Source organism: Phacochoerus africanus, chromosome 1, assembly GCF_016906955.1.
Source record: "Phacochoerus africanus isolate WHEZ1 chromosome 1, ROS_Pafr_v1, whole genome shotgun sequence".
Classification (NCBI taxonomy): Eukaryota; Metazoa; Chordata; class Mammalia; order Artiodactyla; family Suidae; genus Phacochoerus; species Phacochoerus africanus.
The window spans coordinates 104,042,166-104,062,078 of record NC_062544.1 but is presented as its reverse complement, the minus strand read 5'-3'; the positions used below and the strand labels follow the sequence as shown (position 1 = coordinate 104,062,078).

Sequence of the window (19,913 nt, the reverse complement as noted above, 5' to 3'; positions counted from 1 at the left end):
CCATGGTTGTAGAGGTACCTGTGCAGCTGCAAATAAGTCATGTCTGTGTGGCCTGTTTCTGCTCACAGTCTTCTCATTTGCTCTTCAGAGCAACTCTCTGTTAGGTGTGGGGCAGGATAAAGAGGCTCAGTCCTAGACTGGTGGACAATTTGGGGGGACACAGCTTCTAAGGTACAGAGTTGGAACTAGAACTTAGGGCATCAGAATCTTAGGTCAGGCTAGTTTCTGATTCAGCCCATAATCAGACAACATTAGAGGCTTTGCTGCTCCCTCTCTGCTCCTTGCTTGTGTCTTGTGTGAGTTTGTGTGTGTGTGTGTGTGTGTGTGTGAGAGAGAGAGAGAGCGAGTGAGTGAGTGAGTGGGGGCTTCTTCCCACACCTGTCCTTCTTCTTAGGTCTGAAGGTCATTGTTGGGGCCTTGCTTCGCTCTGTGAAGAAGCTTGTCGATGTGATGATCCTGACTCTCTTTTGCCTCAGCATCTTTGCCCTTGTGGGTCAGCAGCTCTTTATGGGAAGCCTGGACCAGAAATGTGTCAGTAAAGATTGTGACTCTGACAATAAAGGTAAAAATATACTACCTTTCACGCCTTGCTTTGTGCATATTTAACTTTTTTTTTTCTTTTTAGGGCCACACTCGTGGCATATGGAAGTTCCCAGGCTAGGGGTCCAATTGGAGCTTCATCTGCTGCCCTACGCCACAGCCACAGTAACGCTGGATCTGAGCCATGTCTGTGACCTATACCACAGCTCACAGCAATGCCAGATCCTTAACCCACTGAGCGAGGTCAGGGATCGAACCTGCATCTTCATGGTTCCTAGTTGGATTCGTTTCCATTGCACCACAACAGGAACTCCTGTGCATAGTTAACTTTTATTTATCCTCTCTCATGATATCTACACATCTGCATTATACATTTTCTTAGGAGTCAGTGTTGACTTGTCACTCCAGGATTCTCATGTGGACAGATGCATTTCTTAGAGAATTGCTTCATTCTTTCGGTTTCCATGGAAAAGGAAAAGGCTGAAGCCACTTCTCTGAATGTGGTGTCACCATCCATCTCTGCCTGCTTCCTTGCCATGTTTTGCAGAAATCTGCAGAATGCCTGCATTTGGAAGAATGAACAACTGCCCAGCCCCACCCTCCTTAAGTATTTTCTCAGATGATATCGCTTCTTATATTCACCCTTTCCACACTGAGGTCAATGCTGTATCAGTTTCATGTGTCTGACTCTCATGTGGCTACACTTTTTCCATGTCTCTCTTGGTTTATGAGCTTTTCATGGGCTAATCCTGTGTCCAGATTCTCCCAGGGTGGTCTCTGGTTCAGTTCTATGTACCGAGAGGCAAAGTGGTGGTGGGACCACTGTTTCCTCTTGCTGCTTCTCCTTCTTTCTCCTTTTCCCTCCTTTTCTGTTGCTCCTTCCTGAGGGCTTAATCTCCAGTTCCTTTCTGGATACCCTCTTTGAACATTTTGGAGGATTCTGAGCCATTTCTTTCTAGCACAATCTGAGATACTTGCTATTCTCTTTCCTTTGATTTTTTTTTTAAACCTGAGTTTATGATTCTTTCCTTCTCAGAATATTGCTTTGAAAAGAAAAATGCCAATGAATTCAGAATGTGTGGCACCTGGATGGGTAGCAGGTAAGATGTTGATACTCTTCATTTTTTTTTTTCCAAACAGAATACTTCTAGACCTGTTGTTGTTTTTTGTTGTTTTTTAGGTCTGCTCCTAAGGCATATGGAAGTTCCCAGGCTAGGGGTCGAATTGGAGCTGTAGCCACCACCCTAAGCCAGAGCCACAGCTACAGCAACTCGAGATCTGAGCTGTGTCTGTGACCTACACCACAGCTCACGGCAACGCCGGATCCTTAACCCACTGAGCAAGGCCTAATAGATACTAGTCAGATTCATTTCTGCTGAGCCATGATGGGAACTCCCAAAACCTTTTGAAGTAAGGTGGCAGACATCTTTAATGACATGTGGAAGCAGTGGTGGTAGTTCTCAAACACAACTGATTATTTCATGTGTCTAAGCAAGTTTAGATGTGTATGACTAAGTTAATTATTTCCATGTGTTTAGAAATAAATTTTCCCCCCAAATTATATCAAATTTGTATCTGATAATAAACCTGCTGAAAACATGGTGATATGTCAATTTTACGAAATGAATATTCAAGACTATCAAAGATAAGAAAAGACATTATGACTGAAAGCCCCTTTAGACCTATTTCCTCTTCGATGGTATGGCCCTGATACAAGACTATCTGACCATGCTTCTGTTTGATCTGTGACCACCGCTGCCTCTAATTACACACACTGTTGTATTTGTGTTTATACACATTCACCTCTAGCCCTTTGGGAACACCCCTCCTTCTTCCAGGGTATTACTGCTCTATACTAATAAGATTTATTCAGTGTTTTTCAAATTAAGATAATATGCTAGACATTCTGATGAAATAAACTACATTCATTTCCCAATAACAAACATGTCTCAAGAGCCAATAGTGTGCCAAGCTCTATGTTAGGCGCAAGGAATCCAAGTATGAACAAAGGAGTGCTGCCCTTTTGAAATTCACATCTTTTAGGGAATAGAGGTGTACAGTAAATCCTTGAAAGCATGATGAGGGTTACAGGAGAGACATTTGGATACAGAGAGAGATTACAGAGATGTAACCTAGCTGTAAAATTAGGGAAGTCTTCTCTAATGCCGCTTGTGGTGGTCACAGGTTTGGATTAGGTCAAACTCACAATACTTAATAGACTTTAATTTATTACAAAGTTTAGTGAGCTCTGTAGAATGATCCTCCACAGGACACACTGCATCCACTGTGTTTTATTCAGTAGGGTCCCAATAGCTGTCATAACAGTACTTCTTGGATCCATCATCCATGCAGGGCAGGTATGGTTACCCTAAGCAAAGTCCAAGATGAATTGGGCCACCTAGGCATGAAGATTCAGAAGCCCTGGTTTCCAGTTAGTCTTTTTAGCACCTTCATCTCTCTAAGCTTGTGTGCCAATCACAGCTCTCTCCGTCTAGGTATAGTCTCAAAGCTCAGGAATTTACAGTAAACCAGCTCCTAGTGCATGACCTTCCACCCTGATCATAACATGATAGTTTCTAAGGAGATGGCGGATCTGAGGTCACCCTCCCAGACAGGCCTCTGTTCAAGGCTCAGGCCTTGTTTTCAACCTTTGCTCACTGCCTCCTTCCCTGGGGACCGACTGAGTGGTGACTACAGTGTGATTCTGAAGCATGAGTGGGAGATTCTGGTAGATGAGGAGAAAGAACAAAGAATTCCAGATAGTGGGAATAGCAAGGATGAAGGTCTTGGGGCAGGAGGATGCCGGGGATAATAAGAAACCCAGCAGCATATTGGGCAGAGGGGCAAGGGATGGGAGCCAACCATGCAGGACCTGCTAGCCCATCACTGCCAAGGATTTTGACCTTGATCACAAAGGAAACAAGATCTGAGCAGATTAGGTATTTTTAAAAGTCACTTATGCTGCTTCATGGAAAATGGATGAATAGAGTGGATGAGGCAGCCGCTTAGGAGGTTATGTTAATACAGGTGAGAGTCACGAAGTAGAGATGAAGAGAAATTGATGGATGAATTCCAAAACATTTAGGAGATGGAAAGGACAAGACTTGTGGATTGAAGAGTTTTGGCATGTTCATGTGTGTGCAAATGCATGTCTAGGAGGTGGGGAGTACAGAGGAGATAATAACAAAAAATCAGTATAGAATTAACAGGTAAAGCAACAAAAGAGACAGAAAATATGAGAATAAATATTAATCCAGAAGTTTCAACTTTTGACTAAGTAGGAAGTCTAGAAATAGAGTACAGAATAAAACGAAAGGGAGGAAATTAGCAAAGAAATAATACAGAGAATTTCCCTGGGATTAAATATGCAAATCTCAGGATTCCTGTGTCATTCAGGAGGTTGGGGACCTGGTGTTGTCATCGCTGTGGCTCGTGTTGCTGCTGAGGCGCAGGTTCAGTCCCTGGCCTGGGAACTTCCACATGCTGCAAAGACAAAAAAAAAAAAGATATATGTTGAGATATATATGCACTTTCATATTCTTAGAAGACTTTTTGAAATTAAAGTAACTGTAAATCTCTTGCCTATAGGAAGTAGGTTTGAGTATCTAGGTAGAGAAGGAGATATCATACTCATTGTGTATCCTTTTAAGTGTTCACTGTGTCACTATATTTAATTTTTCAGTGAAGAACTACAAATATCTTACTAATCACTCCGTTTGAAAAGTCTGTGAATGCTCACATCAAGATATAGGCTGGGAGACTTGAAAGATGAAAGATATGACCACTGTACAGATATTCTCTTCACCTAGAGATTTTGGGTGTCAGCCTATGGTTCTTAGAAGAGTCAGTGCCCTGGGCAAGATATGAGGGGCACGCCAGGCTGCAGAGTATGTAATTCTCCCTCTTTCCTTTGTTTCCAATATCTAGGGCTTGTTCTGAACAATTTGAATGCAACCACACTCGTTGGAATCCTGATTATAATTACACGAATTTTGACAACTTTGGCTGGTCTTTTCTTGCCATGTTCCGGCTTATGACTCAGGATTCTTGGGAGAAGCTTTATCGACAGGTTATCTATTTACTCATTTTCTCGGTTTCTCCCTCCCAGCCTTCCTCTCTCCCTCTCCCATCACTCATCTATCTCTCTCTCTGTCATTTATAACCTACCGTCTCTCCTTCAACTTTGTCATTGATTTCTTATCCTTAATAGCTGTGTTGTTAAATTCTGAAATTCCATTAGAAACATCAAAAAAAGACTATAAATGTGATATTTGGAAGAAGGGTGCAAAAAATCCTCCTCTTCCTAGAAATATCACCCCTCTCCAAATTCCCCACTGACTGAACTTCCACCACTAGTGCTTCGGCTTTCGTGCAGCATTGCCATCTCTCTTGCCTCTTTTCTTTAAAAAATGCAAGCACCCTGGAGAAAGTCACAGGAAAGTCACTAGAACTTTTGTGTGAATGTACTGATGGCATTTCCTTGCTGAGGGATAGGGTGTCACGAGTTCTAGGGTGACCAGGGAGGCAGTAGATGATGCTGGGGACAGCTGAGCCAACCAGTGCTGGAGAGAGACAGTTAGTACTGCATACTCTCTGCTTGAGGTAAAGTCACTCCTCTGAGGAGGAAGGCTTCAGAGGTTAACATGTTGCTCTGTCCCTTACAGACCTTGCGCACCTCAGGGCTCTACTCGGTCTTCTTCTTTGTGTTGGTCATATTCTTGGGCTCTTTCTACTTGATTAACTTAACCCTGGCTGTTGTCACCATGGCTTATGAGGAACAGAACAAGAATGTAGCTGCTGAGACGGAAGCCAAGGAGAAGATGTTTCAGGAAGCCCAGCAGCTGTTAAAAGAGGAGAAGGAGGTATGGGCACAAGGTATCAGTGGGATCTGCTTAGGGGGACCCCAAAGGCTGTGGGGTCTGATGGCTTAAGGCTTCTCTATGAGGCCTGGTCTCAGCATTTCCCAACAGGTACTTTTCTGAGAGTTTAAGCTCCTGCACACTCTGCTGCTATCTGTCACTAAGATGTCCAAGCACAGGGATCTTGTGAACAGTAAGCCCTTGGTTTTGATTTCTGACTTTGTGAAACCTGAGTCTTCAAAGACAGATCCCAAATTGCTGGCTAGAGGATAAAATGCATGTATATAAATTAAGGCTCTGCTCCAGGCTTTCTTGTAGGAATCTGGAGATATTTGTGTTCAGGGATTTTGCTTGAGAGAGTTTGGGAAAGCAGTCATATGGTGGCTTTAGAGATAATAGTCATGATCATCTCTCCCTTCTTGTAATTCCTATTGTATTTACAAGCCATTCTTACTGTTCCCCTGGCATCTTTACATTCTTTTTCAATTCTGGGATTCTAAGATTCAATAATAAAATTTCAGGGCAGAGACCATGTATTATATTTTTTCTCATCTTCCACAGAGATTTGTCAGGGGGAAGCCCATCATCGTGTGCAAAAATTTATTGAGTGCCTAGCACATAGGAGACACTGTACTAAGGGTTAGTGACACAGAGATACTGAGAGACAACCGTGCCTTTGAGGGCTGCAATCTCATGGACAAACAGGGCATGTTCCCCAGATAAACAGTGACAAAGCTAGTGTATTCCAGTTGGGTGGTGAGCAATTGAAATGGTCCAGAGCCAGCAGAAGAGAGAAGCAAATGCTCACCAAGGTCGAGGTCATTTGCAGTATTCTGTGGCTAGGTGTAATCTGTTCATTAATTGCTTTTGTTCACTTTCTAAGGCTCTGGTTGCCATGGGAATTGACAGAAGTTCACTGAATTCTCTTGAAGCATCATCTTTTTCCCCAAAGAAGAGGAGGTTATTTGGTAATAAGAAAAGAAAATCCTTCTTTTTGAGAGAGTCTGGGAAAGACCAGGTCCCAGGATCAGATTCTGATGAAGATTCTTCAAAAAAGGCAAGTTTTGGCCAAGGGATTAATGATACTTGAGCACTGTTCAGGGGGATAGGTCAAGTTGTCAATCTAATTGAAAGGATTCATTCATCTACTCAGTCATTTATCCATTTATCCGTTTGCACATATTTTCCTGCATCCATGTGTCTATTCAGTTATCCATTTATTTTCAGATATCTGATTAAAATGTTGACGGTGTTTACTATCAAGTTGGCACGGGGGTGGGTCCTGGGGATACATGAGATAATGCAGACAACTAGTGACAAGGGGGCAGTTAATGTTCAGTGATGACTGACATGATAATCGCTGAGGAAGAACAGAGGACAAGCAATATTTGTTCTTCAAAGCAAACCCTCAGAGGTTAGATACAAGTAGGTTGTTTGGGAAGTGATCTCAAGGAGCACTGAGAGGGGAGGACAGAAGCGGTAAGTGGAAGAGAAGGTGGCAAATTAATAGTATTAAGCCAGTTTAATCTCCCTGGAGTGAGGGCACAAGAGTATTTATATACCAATTTTGGTCCATCATTGGTTCAAGACTTCTGGGGTCAAGAAATAGATAATTATCCTGTATTTCTGATTTGCTATGTATTAGGACAAAAGTGTTTGGGCTGCCAGAGAAAGCCTTGGGGCATATGGATATGTTATGGATGTAATAATAGCATCTGCTTCAGACAACCAACCCAAGCTTTGTCTGGGGTAGCAAAAGAGCAGTGAATCAGGAAAGGGTTCCCAGAGGAAGCGGCGTGTAAGCTGAAAGGCTGACTTAACCAGGTAGAAGGAAGAATGAATCACTATAGGTAGAGAGTACAGCATATGCATAGGCCTAGAAGCAAAGGAGAGCAGAATATGACCAAGTAGAAAATGTGCAAGTACGTGTGTGCCTGTGTGTTAGAGAGAGTGGGAGACAGAGAGGGAGAGGAGAGATGGGGTTGATGCAAGGACCTCTAGGATAAAGATGGGGAACATCACAAAATGCCTTGAAGCCAAGCAGCTAGGCAGTTCATTCTCTGTGCTGAGAGCAAGAGTAAACACTATGGAAAGGTTTTAAGGAAAAGATATGGCCAGATTTACATTTTGAAATCCTGAATGCATTGAAGAGAGATTTAGGAAGTTGAGACTGCAGGCAACCAATTAAGAAGTCATTGTAGGAGATACCATCATGGCTCAGTGGTATACATGAAGATGTGGGTTCCATCCCTGGCCTCACTCAGTGGGTTAAGGATCTGGCATTGCCGTGAGCTGTGGTGTAGGTCAAAGACATAGCTTGGATCCAGCCTGGCTGTGGCTGTGGTATAGGCCAGCAGCTGTTGCTCCAATTCAACCTCTAGCCAGGGAACTTCCATATGCCGCAAGTGTGGCCTTAAAAAGCAAAAAAGTCATTGCAGTGATCCAAGTAAAAGGTGACACTGGCTTAAACTGTGGTTAGGGCAATGAAGATTAAGACAGTAATAGATTACAGAATTAAAGATTTGACAGTTGACTAGACGTAGAGGGAGGAGATGGTGTCCGTTTATGGCTTGGGTATCTGACTTGTTGATAAGTAATTTACTGAGATGGGAAAAAGAACATGTTCTGGGGTGGGGAAGATGGCAAGTTCAGCTTTTCATGTGCCAATTTTGAGATGCCAGTGGGGCATTCAAGCCAGGATATTGGGTAGATAGTGGAGGATGCAAAAAAGAAGCTATGAGAGGATGTGCAATAGAAAAAAAGTGTATTCTTATCATTAAAGTGGAAGGGTGTTTGAACATGTTTTAATTGTGGAGAGAGGAGTCAGAAGAGAGGAAAATGTTGCTGATACAGGCCAGGGAATAATGGCAGAGCCTCTTTCCTAAGATGGGAAGGAGATAAAGCAGGCAGAGGGTGGGTGGGGAAAGGGAGTTGGTAGGGGGCTCTCTAGAAGTAGATGGACAGACCTCATCCACTGCTGTGAGCAGCTCTGACCAAGTGATAGGGAAAGATCTCATGGCTTAGAGGCTTCTTTGCTGTCAGACCACAGCATATTGAAGAGACAGTATATATTTTTTAAATATTTTGCAAGTTTTTCTTTATTTCACAAAACGATAGACAAAGACCCAGACACCTGATATAAGGTGTCTTTTCCCTTTAACTAGAACAGGAAATGGCTATAGAAAGACTATAGGCTACATTTAGAATAGCTTTTCACAAAGGTATAGTTCCCTCTGAGGCTGTGGTTGGTTACAATGCCCGAATTTTCTGGAAAGCTGAAGGTTTATGTCTTTTAATCTCTGGAGTCTTTAGAATTGTAGGTAAGGTGAGAATCAATATGCTTTTGGACACAGCCTGAGAGAGTGCTTGAAGTGTAGTATATGCGTTTTGTGATATTTATTTTGACTGTTTTTTTTAGATACTGACTGATTCAAAGTCTATTTAGGCAGCCATTCAAGGCACTTCACTATCTGGCCCCAGTCCACCTTTGTAAATTTTCCCCCCATTTCCATCCCTTATAAACATTGTTTCTAAATTATACTTTTTATTGCTTTCATATGGGAACCATTGCCCATTATTACTATTATTATTATTATTATTATTTGTCTTTTTGTCTTTTCCAGGGCGGCACCCGTGGCATATAGAGGTTCCCAGGCTGGGGGTCTAATCAGAGCTGTAGCCACCAGCCTATGCCAGAGCCACAGCAACGCAGGATCCGAGCCGCATCTGTGACCTACAACACAGCTCACGGCAATGCCAGATTCTTAACCCACTGAGTGAGGCCGGGGATCGAACTGCAACTTCGTGGTTCCTAGTCGGATTCGTTAACCACTGAGCCACGACAGGAACTCCTCATTAGTTTTTGTAAATTATTTTTTGCCCTTTGTTGACAATGAATAAAACTCAGAGAAGGAAATATTTCTTTAGGTATGACTCAAGAAACGTGCATACATAAGAAATATGAATGTTCAAATCATATTTCTCTTACTTATTAAATGTGAATTAATAAAACTGAACCTTTGGCAGCTGTGAAGTTGAAGTCAGTCAAGCATCTTTGCTACATGTGGCACTGAAACAAAGTAGTTCATTGGGAGTTCTCTTGTGGTGCAGCATGTTAAGGATCCTGAGTAGTCGTTGCTGTGGCATGGATTCGATCCCTGGCCCAGCATTTCCACATGCTGTGGGTACAGCCAAAAAAAGTAAATAAAATCAAAAAAAATAAACAAAGTAATTTGTCAGGTTTAGAGGAGAGGTTGCCCTTCCCTGAGAAGGTCCACCATGCCTTTTCTTTCCCTCTATGTCTTTTTTTTTTTTTTTTAACTTTTTAGGGCTGCACCTTTGGCATAAGGAAATTCCCAGGCTAGGGGTTGAATTAGAGCTGCAGCTGCTGGCCTACACTACAGCCACAGCAATGCCAGATCCGAGCTGTGTCCACAACTTACACCACAGCTCACAGCAATGCCAGATCCTTAACCCACTGAGCAAGGCCAGGGATCGAACCCACATCCTTATGGATACTGGTTGGATTCATTTCCACTGCACCACAATGGGAAGTCTCTCCACCATTCCTTCTCTTACAGCCACACCTCCTAGAGCAAACCAAACGACTCTCCCAGAATCTGTCAGTGGACTACAGTGATGAGCATGGTGACCCCTTACAAAGGCAGAGAGCGCTGAGTGCTGTCAGCATCCTCACCATTACCATGCATGGTAAGTGCTGCCTCCCAGAACTCATTCTCCAAGGGGGAGCCTAACTGCAATGATGTCTTTCCCTTCTCCTCTCTCCGCCCCCCAGAATCCCCCTGTAGCCCACTCTACTTCCTGCAGAGTGACTCCCCATGCTTTTTTGGAGCATGTGAGCAAAATGACTTGCAAGAAGTGAGCCTTCCCTGTGGGCCCACCCTGAACTGCCACTTGGGTAGTGGTGGGACCAAGAGCACCAACAGGACTTCCCACTCAGGCTAGACAGTCACAGGAAATCTCAGTGGCAATGATAGTCAGCTAAAGAAGAGAAGACATAAAAGTTTCCAGGAGGTGATAGTTGTCATTGAAGTTAAAGTGAGAATCTGGTGTTGGACAGGAGAAGACCTTTGTAGACTGCTGGAACCATCTGATGGACCTGATTAACAGGTAACAGTGACCCAGCTAAGAAGTTGATGTTCAAGGGCAGGACTCAAGTCCCAGCAAGATGGGTTTAATGATGGGTTCTTAGCACTTTTAAGCCTGTTTCCTCACCTCATGAGTCCCTGAAATTGTGTAGAAATCAGAGCTGCAGCTGCTTTCTAGCTTGGACTCAACTAGCTGATAGAGTGCCTTTTGTTTCATTGCTTATAGATGCCACTGCCTGAATATCTACCCTTCCCTTGAGCCCTAGGGAAGCCCTTCCTGTGCTGTGGTATACCCCTCACTGTGGTCCGCCTTGAGTGAATGTAACTTGGGGTTGTGCCTGTCTCTCTCATGGGTTCACAGCCGGTCAGTGCCGACTTCCCCAACTGTATCTCTTACAGTGCAGCCCAGCTCCTGGATGCTCAGTATAAGTATACAGACATGCTGTACTTGACTATGCCATGTGAGAGTTGTGTGTGGGAAACCTTTCTAAGCTATGTGTCATTGCCCTTCTCCACTGATCATGTTGTAACATAGTTGATGCTAGAGAAGAGGAAGGAATGCACTCAGGCAAAGAGCAGACTGGTTCAGAGCTAACTCCTCAAGTGCTCTTTCATTCTCCTTCTTCAGAACAAGAAAAATCACAGGAACCCTGCCTCCCATGTGGGGAAAACCTGGCATCCAAATACCTGGTGTGGGACTGTAACCCCCAGTGGCTGTGCATTAAGAAGGCGCTGAGACTCGTGATGACCGACCCCTTTACTGAGCTGGCCATCACCATCTGCATCATAATCAACACTATCTTCTTGGCCATGGAGCATTACCAAATGGACACGAGTTTTGAGACTATGTTGTGCACAGGGAATTTGGTAACGCTAGGCTTTTTAAAATATAAAACATATTTCAAACTTTGGATTGTAACTGCTTTAAATTCTAAACATTTTGTGAGTGGCCTAACTTAACATAGGTCTTTGGTACCCTTAGGTGGAATAAAAGGAAAAGATGACTATCAGGATTTTATTTTTACCTAGTTCAGTAATTTTCCATGAGCCTGTGTTCACCCTCTAGTATGTTAAGGTGTTTCTTTAGTCATCTAATGGATGACTAAAGAGTCATTCAGTGGTAAGACAGAAGCAAGTAGATATCTTAAAAGGCAACTATTTCATATAGTCAGGAAAATATTAACCATATTCAGAGATCCATGGTAATGACTACTGTGGTCCCCAGTGATATTGATGACATCATTTGTCATGAAATAATGTGACTTCCATTACTAGGTTAATTTTCCCTAAAAAGATGAGTCAGAGCCTGGAAGTTGCAGGAGGTTTACTTTCCTAGGAGGTAGTGTACAAGGCTTGCAGGGTTGGGTGGGTGTAGGGTTCCAGAATTGAGCCTGCTTCAGTGTGTTTCTCATTGGATGGATCTAGTCTCAGTTAAATTGGGAAAACTAAGATAGGGCAGCAGACTTTTCAAGAACTGTTCACTTTATTTATTTTTTATTTATTTATTTATTTTTTTGTCTTTTTACTATTTCTTGGGCCGCTCCTGCGGCATATGGAGGTTCCCAGGCCAGGGGTCCAATCGGAGCTGCAGCCGCCAGCCTACACCAGAGCCACAGCAACTCGGGATCCGAGCCACATCTGCGACCTACACCGCAGCTCAGGGCAACACCCACTGAGCAAGGGCAGGGATCGAACTCGCAACCCCATGGTTCCTAGTCAGATTCATTAACCACTGCGCCACGACAGGAACTCCAGAACTGTTCACTTTAATTCATAGTTCCAGCAGAAAATTTTGATCTTCTCCAAAATATCAGAAATAATAGGTAATTACCCAGTGAATGTTCTACTCTAATTTGCCGGTGAGTTAATTAGCAAAAAATCTTTCCAGAATGTCTAGCCCTTTCTTCTTAAAGTTTTATTTTTCTAATTTAAAAAGCATTTTTTTTTAATTTTAAAAATAAGGAAAAATACAAGTAAGGGAACTACAAAGAAGAAACATTTCCTATGGTCTTACTGGCAAAGATGATCATTGTTAGCATTGCAGAGTATTTACGGGCAGTATGTATGTATGTATGTGCTTTTTAATTAATTTTTTACATTGACAAGGAGCCATAGTACCTATTGAATCAGGAGCTGGTCCATAGAGCTGCTTCTATGCATCAAGTTTCGGTTAGTGTAGAACTGTAGCCAGGTGTCTGTCACCTTTGGTTCCAAATCCTTCCCAGGAGTAGGGATACAGTTAGTCTGCAGTACAACACCAGCCTGGGTCTCCTTACAGACAGTCTGCATTTAGGTTCCTTTCCCCATATTGCCTTTGGGAAGAAGTATCCTTTGGGTGTGCATAGGTTGCGTTAGATTCCATTTTGTATGATAAACCTAACACACACAATATCTTCTAACAGGCAGGTGTGTTCTGGGCTCCATGCCATTGTGTTCAGCTCTTTCCTGATGAGGTAACCCAGAATGGCCTGATGGTGTTATTTCAATTGGAAGCAGAATGCTGTACCCTTATGGTCACAGTCCCTATCTTAACAGAGTCAGTGGATCATCTTTCATCACCTCCTAGTGGATGGAGTTACTGGATAACTTAAGCCTATATTTATCTAATTGTTAAAGACAAAGACAAAAAATTATTTATCCCATGGAAAAGACAAAGTTTTCAGTGCTTTTTAAATTCCTGCCTTTCCTTTTAATTCTTTGATAGCTTGTTCTGGAATGATACACCCTACACTGAGTGTTTAGGATTATATTCTGACTCACAAATTTTCCTTTCAACCATAACCAACCTAGGGTTTATCCTATATATTCGGTTGCTCAAAGACATTTTTCTATCCCTGGTAACGTTTTTCAGTTCTCTGCTCTGGGCCCTTAAATTTTTTTTTTTTTTTTCTTATCAAGGTGTTGAGATTGAGTGGTTAGGTAAACTCCTAGATTCTGGTTTATGAACAGTATTTATCTTTAGTCTTCAGAGCTCTTGTGTACTTCCCCCATTTTGTAGTTTTTAGTATCTTAAAGAGAATCCAGAGGAGGAATTGCTTGACACTTCGTATTGCTCTGCCAAGAAGCCGATTTTACTTTATTTTCAACAAAATGGAAAATAATATTTATTCTCCATCTTGATGTCTGTTAGCTTGGTGACACTGGAATGGACATCATGGAAGGGGGTGGAGAGAGGGGGCAAAGGTAGAATAAGGTTCATGCTACAGTGGTAAACATTGCTTTTTCATGGATTGCAGGGTATATAATATCAAGTGTGAGAATATATTTTATTCCTTTGTAACCTCTGTTATTCCCTTGGACCATTATTAAAGGTATATTTGCAAGAAGAGGTAGCTTCCTTTTCTCATTTTTCTTTGTCTCACTGTAGGTTTTTGCTGGCATTTTCATGGCTGAAATGTGCCTAAAAATCATTGCGCTGGATCCCTACCACTACTTTCGCCGAGGCTGGAACATTTTTGACAGCATTGTTGCTCTTCTGAGTTTTGCAGATGTGATGTTAAACACAGAAAAAAAATCTTGGAAATTATTTCGTTCCTTAAGAGTGGTAAGGCACTTATTTCTTATTTTATTGAATAATTAAATTGCCAGGATTGAAGAGTCTTGAGTGAGTTTAGTGGCTAGTTAGGCTTAAACTTTACCATCTTATCTTAATCTGAGAACCAAAACTGCACTCCTCCTTCCACTCGGGTCTTTAATATCCTCGAGAGTCCCAGGGGTCTCACCTCAGTTGAATCCCTACTCCCCTCCATCCTCTACTGCAAGATTACCCTTCAGGAAAGCAGATACAAAATTGTGTCTTCTGGTGTCAGGACCCTGCTCCTTGCTTTGTGTATGGCCCTTCAATGATCTCTTCCCCACAGAGCTCTGAGCTAGGAACCCTCAGATCTGGGGTCACCAAGGAGGTGTAGACTATAGAACCCAGGAGGGGGATGGGTGCTGCCCATCCTCACTGCTGTCAGTGCCACATTCCTGGTGTGTAGTCTTTGCTCTCCATCCACGGGCCATTGGAGGTATCCTGACCACTTTTGCCAAGTACCTGATATGTGAAGACGTGAGTGAAGGCTTAAAGATGAGGAAAACAGTGCCTTCAAGGAGTTTGCGGTCTAGGGAAGATACAAAACAGGTCCAGAAATGACCACCAGGCAAAGTAGAGTATGAGAGACCCCACAGGAATTATGGATAGAAAGCTACAGAGAAATCACTTCTGGGAAAGCAATAGGGAAACCACAAAAGGTGACTTCTTGTTCCCTTTCAAAGATTTACTTTTTTTTTTGGCATAGACAGGAATTTCTAAGCCTGTAGAAGAAGACATCTGATTCAGTTATCTCAGCATACATTTTGTACTTGGCCTCTGTTAGAAAATCATACTGCTTTAAGTCAGGTATTATTAGGTGTCTCCCTAAAATTGGTACTCGGGTGAGCAAAATTACATTTGCTTTACTATTGTTGAGGCTTATTACAGCCATGCTCTGAGGCAAGGTACTCTGTGGCATTGTCTGTGTATGAGAACAGAACCACAGCTTCTCCCTTGGATGCCCCTAGCTCCCCTCTAAGTAGACAGCAGTGGTCCTTCTCTTGTGATAGAAGTCTTACTGACCTGCAATATTTCCCTGCCCCCTCAAAAGGTTGCCACTTAACAAGATTGTACTTTGGAGTGAAACCATCAGTTTACATTGAAAATTAATATAAGAAATAATCAGAGTTCCTGTCATGGCTCAGTGGTTAACGAACCCGACTATTATCCATGAGGACACGGGTTTGATCTCTGGCCTTGCTCAGCGGGTTAAGGATCCAGCGTTGCCATGAGCTGTGGTGTAGACTGCAGACATGGCTTGGATCTGGCATTGCTGTGGCTGTTACTTAAGCCTACAATCATAGCTCTGAATTGACCCCTAGCCTGGGAACCTCCATATGCCGTGGGTGCTGCCCTAAAGAGACAAATATATATATGAAATAATCTATGAAACTGGTTGTTACTTTTTTTCCTCAGATCATTGTATCCTATAAGGTTTATTAAGTTTCCATGGAGAAAATTTCTCTTTGGAAAAAGAGAGCCTGTCTTGAGTAGCTGATTGCCTTTTCTTTCCTAGGTACAAAATGACCTTACTCCTATCGTGGTTATAAAGTTTAGATTTAAACTTGTGACCTCAATTATATAACACAAGAGTTAGCAAACTGTCTGTAAAAGGTCAAATGGTAAATATGGAAATATTTTCAGCCTTAGCAGTCATATGGTCTCTGTCAAAATCATTCAGCTTTGCCATTGTAGCACAAGAGTAGATGTAGACATAAGAGAACCCATGGGCATGGCTGTATTCCAATAAAACTTCATGGACATGGAAATTTGAACTTCATACAACTTTCACGTGTAATGAAATATTTTAAAAAATTGTCTCCAACCATTTAAAAATGTAAAAAACATTCTTACTTCTCAGGCCATGTAAAAGCAGGCAGTGAGATGGATATAGCCATGGGGCCATGGTTTTTGACCCTTGGTATATTATACAGGGTTCCAGAATATTCATTTTATTTAATAAAAACATGTATACTCAATTCTACATTCATGATCCCAAAGTCTTTTTTAAATTAAAAAAATTTTTTTTTAGGGCTGCAAGTGCAGCATATGGAAGTTCCCAGGCTAAGGGTCAAATTGGAGCTATAGCTGGTGGCCTACACCACAGCCACAGCAACATGGGATCTGAGATCCGTCTTTGACTTACATCACAGCTCATGGAAGCGCTGGATCCTTAACCCACTGAGTGAGGCCAGGGATCGATCTTGCATCCACATGCATACTAGTTGGATTTGTTAATTGCTGAGCCAAGAAGCAAACTTCTAAAGTCTTTATTGTTAAAAAGTTAGAACAAAATTTTCCATTTAAAAAATAAAAAGTAAATAAAGATGAATATTAGATTGAGACATGGAGTTGGTGACTATGTTTAGGATGAATTTGGCTTTGAAAAGATTTTTGGAAGTTATTAAATACTGTGGTTTGGGAACATATTATTGGCATTGCAGCTGAATATATGGAATGTGTTCTTAACTGGTTTTTCTTTCATTTTTGTTTCTTGTCTTTTTACAGCTGAGGGTTTTCAAGTTAGCCAAATCCTGGCCAACTTTAAACACACTGATTAAGATAATCGGTCATTCTGTTGGAGCCCTTGGAAACCTGACTGTGGTCCTGGCCATTGTGGTCTTTATTTTCTCAGTAGTTGGCATGCAGCTTTTTGGCTCTAGGTTCAATTCCACAAGGACTAATTCAAAATCCCGAGATTGTGCAAACTCCTGTTTACGACGCTGGCACATGGAGGATTTCTACCACTCCTTTCTGGTGGTGTTCCGCATCCTGTGTGGGGAATGGATAGAAAATATGTGGGAATGTATGCAAGAAGCTAACCAACCACTGTGCATTATTGTATTTCTATCGATCATGGTGATAGGAAAACTTGTGGTGAGTGTCTTAGTTTTGTTGTTGTTGTTTTAAATACACGGACTAAACAAATGCATTTGCTTCTTTTTCAACACTTTGCTAGTGAAAATTGTTATTCTAAATATAGTATTATAAATATAATATTCCATCATATTAAAACGTCTGCATTTGCATTTGGTTTTTGGAAAATATGATAGGCATGAAACAAAGCCTTGTCCCATAGTGCTTGTAAAGATACCCCAATATCTGTTCTACTCCAGGTGATTATTCAAATCACCACTGATTAACTGAGGTAGGGGCTTTTGACTTAATTTGGTCAGTGAGTATAAAGATATGTCCACTAAGGAGGGTTTCTTGTTTTTCGAAAGAAGGAGGAGGAGGAGGGGAGCGGAGAGGAGGGTGAAGGAGGGATGAGAAGGAAATTGTCCTTTTACCTCGTCTGATCCCTTTATTACTGTGACTGTTGGTAGAACTGCAAACACTATGCAACCATGAGAACCAACTAAGATGAAATCAGTGCTGAGGAAAATAGAAGGTGGACAAATCTCTTGTCAGAATACAGTTGGTCCCCTGTTTAGTTTCAAACATCTTGTCATGTTACATTTCCTTATTGTGTAAGCTATGCTGAGTCTGTTACTTGCAGCTAGAAATATGGTTATTTATAGAGGCTAATTAGGTGTACACCACTGAGGGTGTGTAGTGACAGGAGAAAGACAAAGATACCTGAGCACAAGATCTTCAGAATCAAGCTGAGACTATTGTGCAAATATAATTAATGATCCACACACAAATATAATTAACTATCTTAAATACCTAATATGTGTGTGATAGACAATAACAGATACAAAAGATCAGAAGAGGGAGTTCCCGTCGTGGCGCAGTGGTTAACGAATCCGACTAGGAACCATGAGGTTGTGGGTTCGGTCCCTGCCCTTGCTCAGTGGGTTAACGATCCGGCGTTGCCGTGAGCTGTGGTGTAGGTTGCAGACGCGGCTCGGATCCCGCATTGCTGTGGCTCTGGCGTAGGCTGGTGGCTACAGCTCTGATTCAACCCCTAGCCTGGGAACCTCCATATGCCGCGGGAGCGGCCCAAGAAATAGCAACAATAACAACAACAACAACAACAACAACCAACAACAAAAAAGATCAGAAGAGCAGGCTGTCACCCAAGGGAGTTGGAGGGGAGCACTAAGAAAGGCTTTGTGGAAGACACAGTACTTGAGAAGGGAACTTAAGAGGCAAAGAAGACTTAGCCAGCTGAGGAGGGCTTGACCAGAGATTCAGACTTGGGAATTCTCATAGGGAAGCTGAGGAAGAATGACAAGACCCATGTGCACCCACAAGGCACTTCTCCCAGAAAGCTGTGTATTTTTGAGCTGGCAAGCACCACAAACCAAAGAGGTAAAAAACCTGCACGCATACACCATCTCTCAAATTGTGCAAAGAGTAGAGGACCTCGTGTCACAGTAGCCTTGGACATCAGACCCATATCCCTGTGGGCACTTCCAGCAAAAGTCCAACCTCATGGTTCTGGCTGATCCCCAAGGAATACCTGCTTTTGATTTTTCCACATGGTTATACCATTTGACCTTACCGTGGTGAGGGTCTGCAGTATACTGCTGCTTGTACACAGACAGAGTGGCTGTTTATACACGTTAACTTCAGTTTTTCTTTGGTCATATCTTGATGTCTCTATTACTTTCCCAATATTCTTACCTTTTATATATTTTATAGATGAACCTTCTTGGAAGGCAGAAGGACATAGAGCTCTCATTTGACTTTGTTTGAGTCTTGGGAAAAAGTTGTGGAAACCTCCTGTTTTCTTTCCTTTGCTAAATTTTTCCTTCTCCTTGTATCCCCCCCTCCCTTCACCTTTTCCCAGGTACTCAACCTCTTCATTGCCTTGCTGCTCAATTCCTTCAGCAATGAGGAGAGAGATGGACAGTTGGAAGGAGAGGGCAGGAAAACCAAAGTCCATTTAGCCCTGGATCGGTTCCGCCGGGCTTTTTGTTTTGTCTTATATACTCTTGAGCATTTTTGGCGCAAGTGGCGCAAGAAGCAACATTTGCCAAAGCAAAAAGAGATGACGGAACGCCCTGCTACAGAGGGCAAAGATGTCATTCCTCTAGTCACAAAAATGAAAAAGGGCCCAGAAACTTGGGAGGAGTTTTGTGTACTGAGTTCTGCACCAAGGACCTCAAGTGTTGGGAATGATTGGACTTGGTTGGCCCCACTTGCAGAGGAAGAAGATGATGTTGAATCCCTTTGCGAACATATGGCACATCCTGTCATACAGCCTGAGGCTGGACAACAGGTATGAAGGTTCACACATAGACTTAGAGGTTGTATAAAGCCAGAGTTGCCATGGGGCATTGGTTGCCTGCTCTGTTCTGAGCACTCTGCAGAGGTGGTAAGTGTATAAAAAGTGGTGGCTGCACATCCCAGGGCTCTTTCTTTTTCTTTTCTTTTTTCTTTTTGTCTTTTTTGTCTTTTTGGCTTTTCTAGGGCCGCTCCTGAAGCATATGGAGGTTCCCAGGCTAGGAGTCTAATTGGAGCTGTAGCTGCCAGCCTATGCCAGAGCCACAGCAACATGGGATCTGAGCCGCCTCTGCGACCTACACCACAGCTTACGGCAACGCCAGATCCTTAACCCACGGAGCAAGGCCAGGGATCGAACCCACAACCTCATGGTTCCTAGTCAGATTCGTTAACCACTGAGCCACGATGGGAACTCCCCAGGGCTCATTCTAATCCTGGTCCTGCTCCTGTGGCACAGATGGGGGTGTCAGAGGAGTTCAGAGGGAAGTAAGATCATAGTGGGCTGGGGCAACAGGAGAATAGAGTGCCTTTGGTTGAGCCCTAAAAGAAGCATAGAGTTTGAATTGGCTGAAAGGTGAGAAAGGGAGTGTGGAAGATGAAATGGATAGCAGAAAAAGAGATCTTATTTCTTATAAATTGCCTACCACCTGGGAAGGA

General features: G+C 42.6%; 1 protein-coding gene across 1 annotated transcript in view; it reads left to right on the top strand.

Moving 5' to 3' along the window:
- SCN11A (sodium voltage-gated channel alpha subunit 11) overlaps positions 1-19,913 on the top strand; it is a 66,503-nt gene that overhangs the window by 9,577 nt on the left and 37,013 nt on the right. The window contains exons 6-15 of the mRNA XM_047754353.1: positions 395-562; positions 1,577-1,640; positions 4,468-4,609; positions 5,205-5,402; positions 6,283-6,456; positions 9,980-10,109; positions 11,136-11,374; positions 13,875-14,051; positions 16,590-16,958; positions 18,820-19,251. Of these exons, the coding sequence (XP_047610309.1) occupies positions 395-562; positions 1,577-1,640; positions 4,468-4,609; positions 5,205-5,402; positions 6,283-6,456; positions 9,980-10,109; positions 11,136-11,374; positions 13,875-14,051; positions 16,590-16,958; positions 18,820-19,251 (2,093 nt within the window). The remainder of the gene's footprint in view (positions 1-394; positions 563-1,576; positions 1,641-4,467; positions 4,610-5,204; positions 5,403-6,282; positions 6,457-9,979; positions 10,110-11,135; positions 11,375-13,874; positions 14,052-16,589; positions 16,959-18,819; positions 19,252-19,913) is intronic.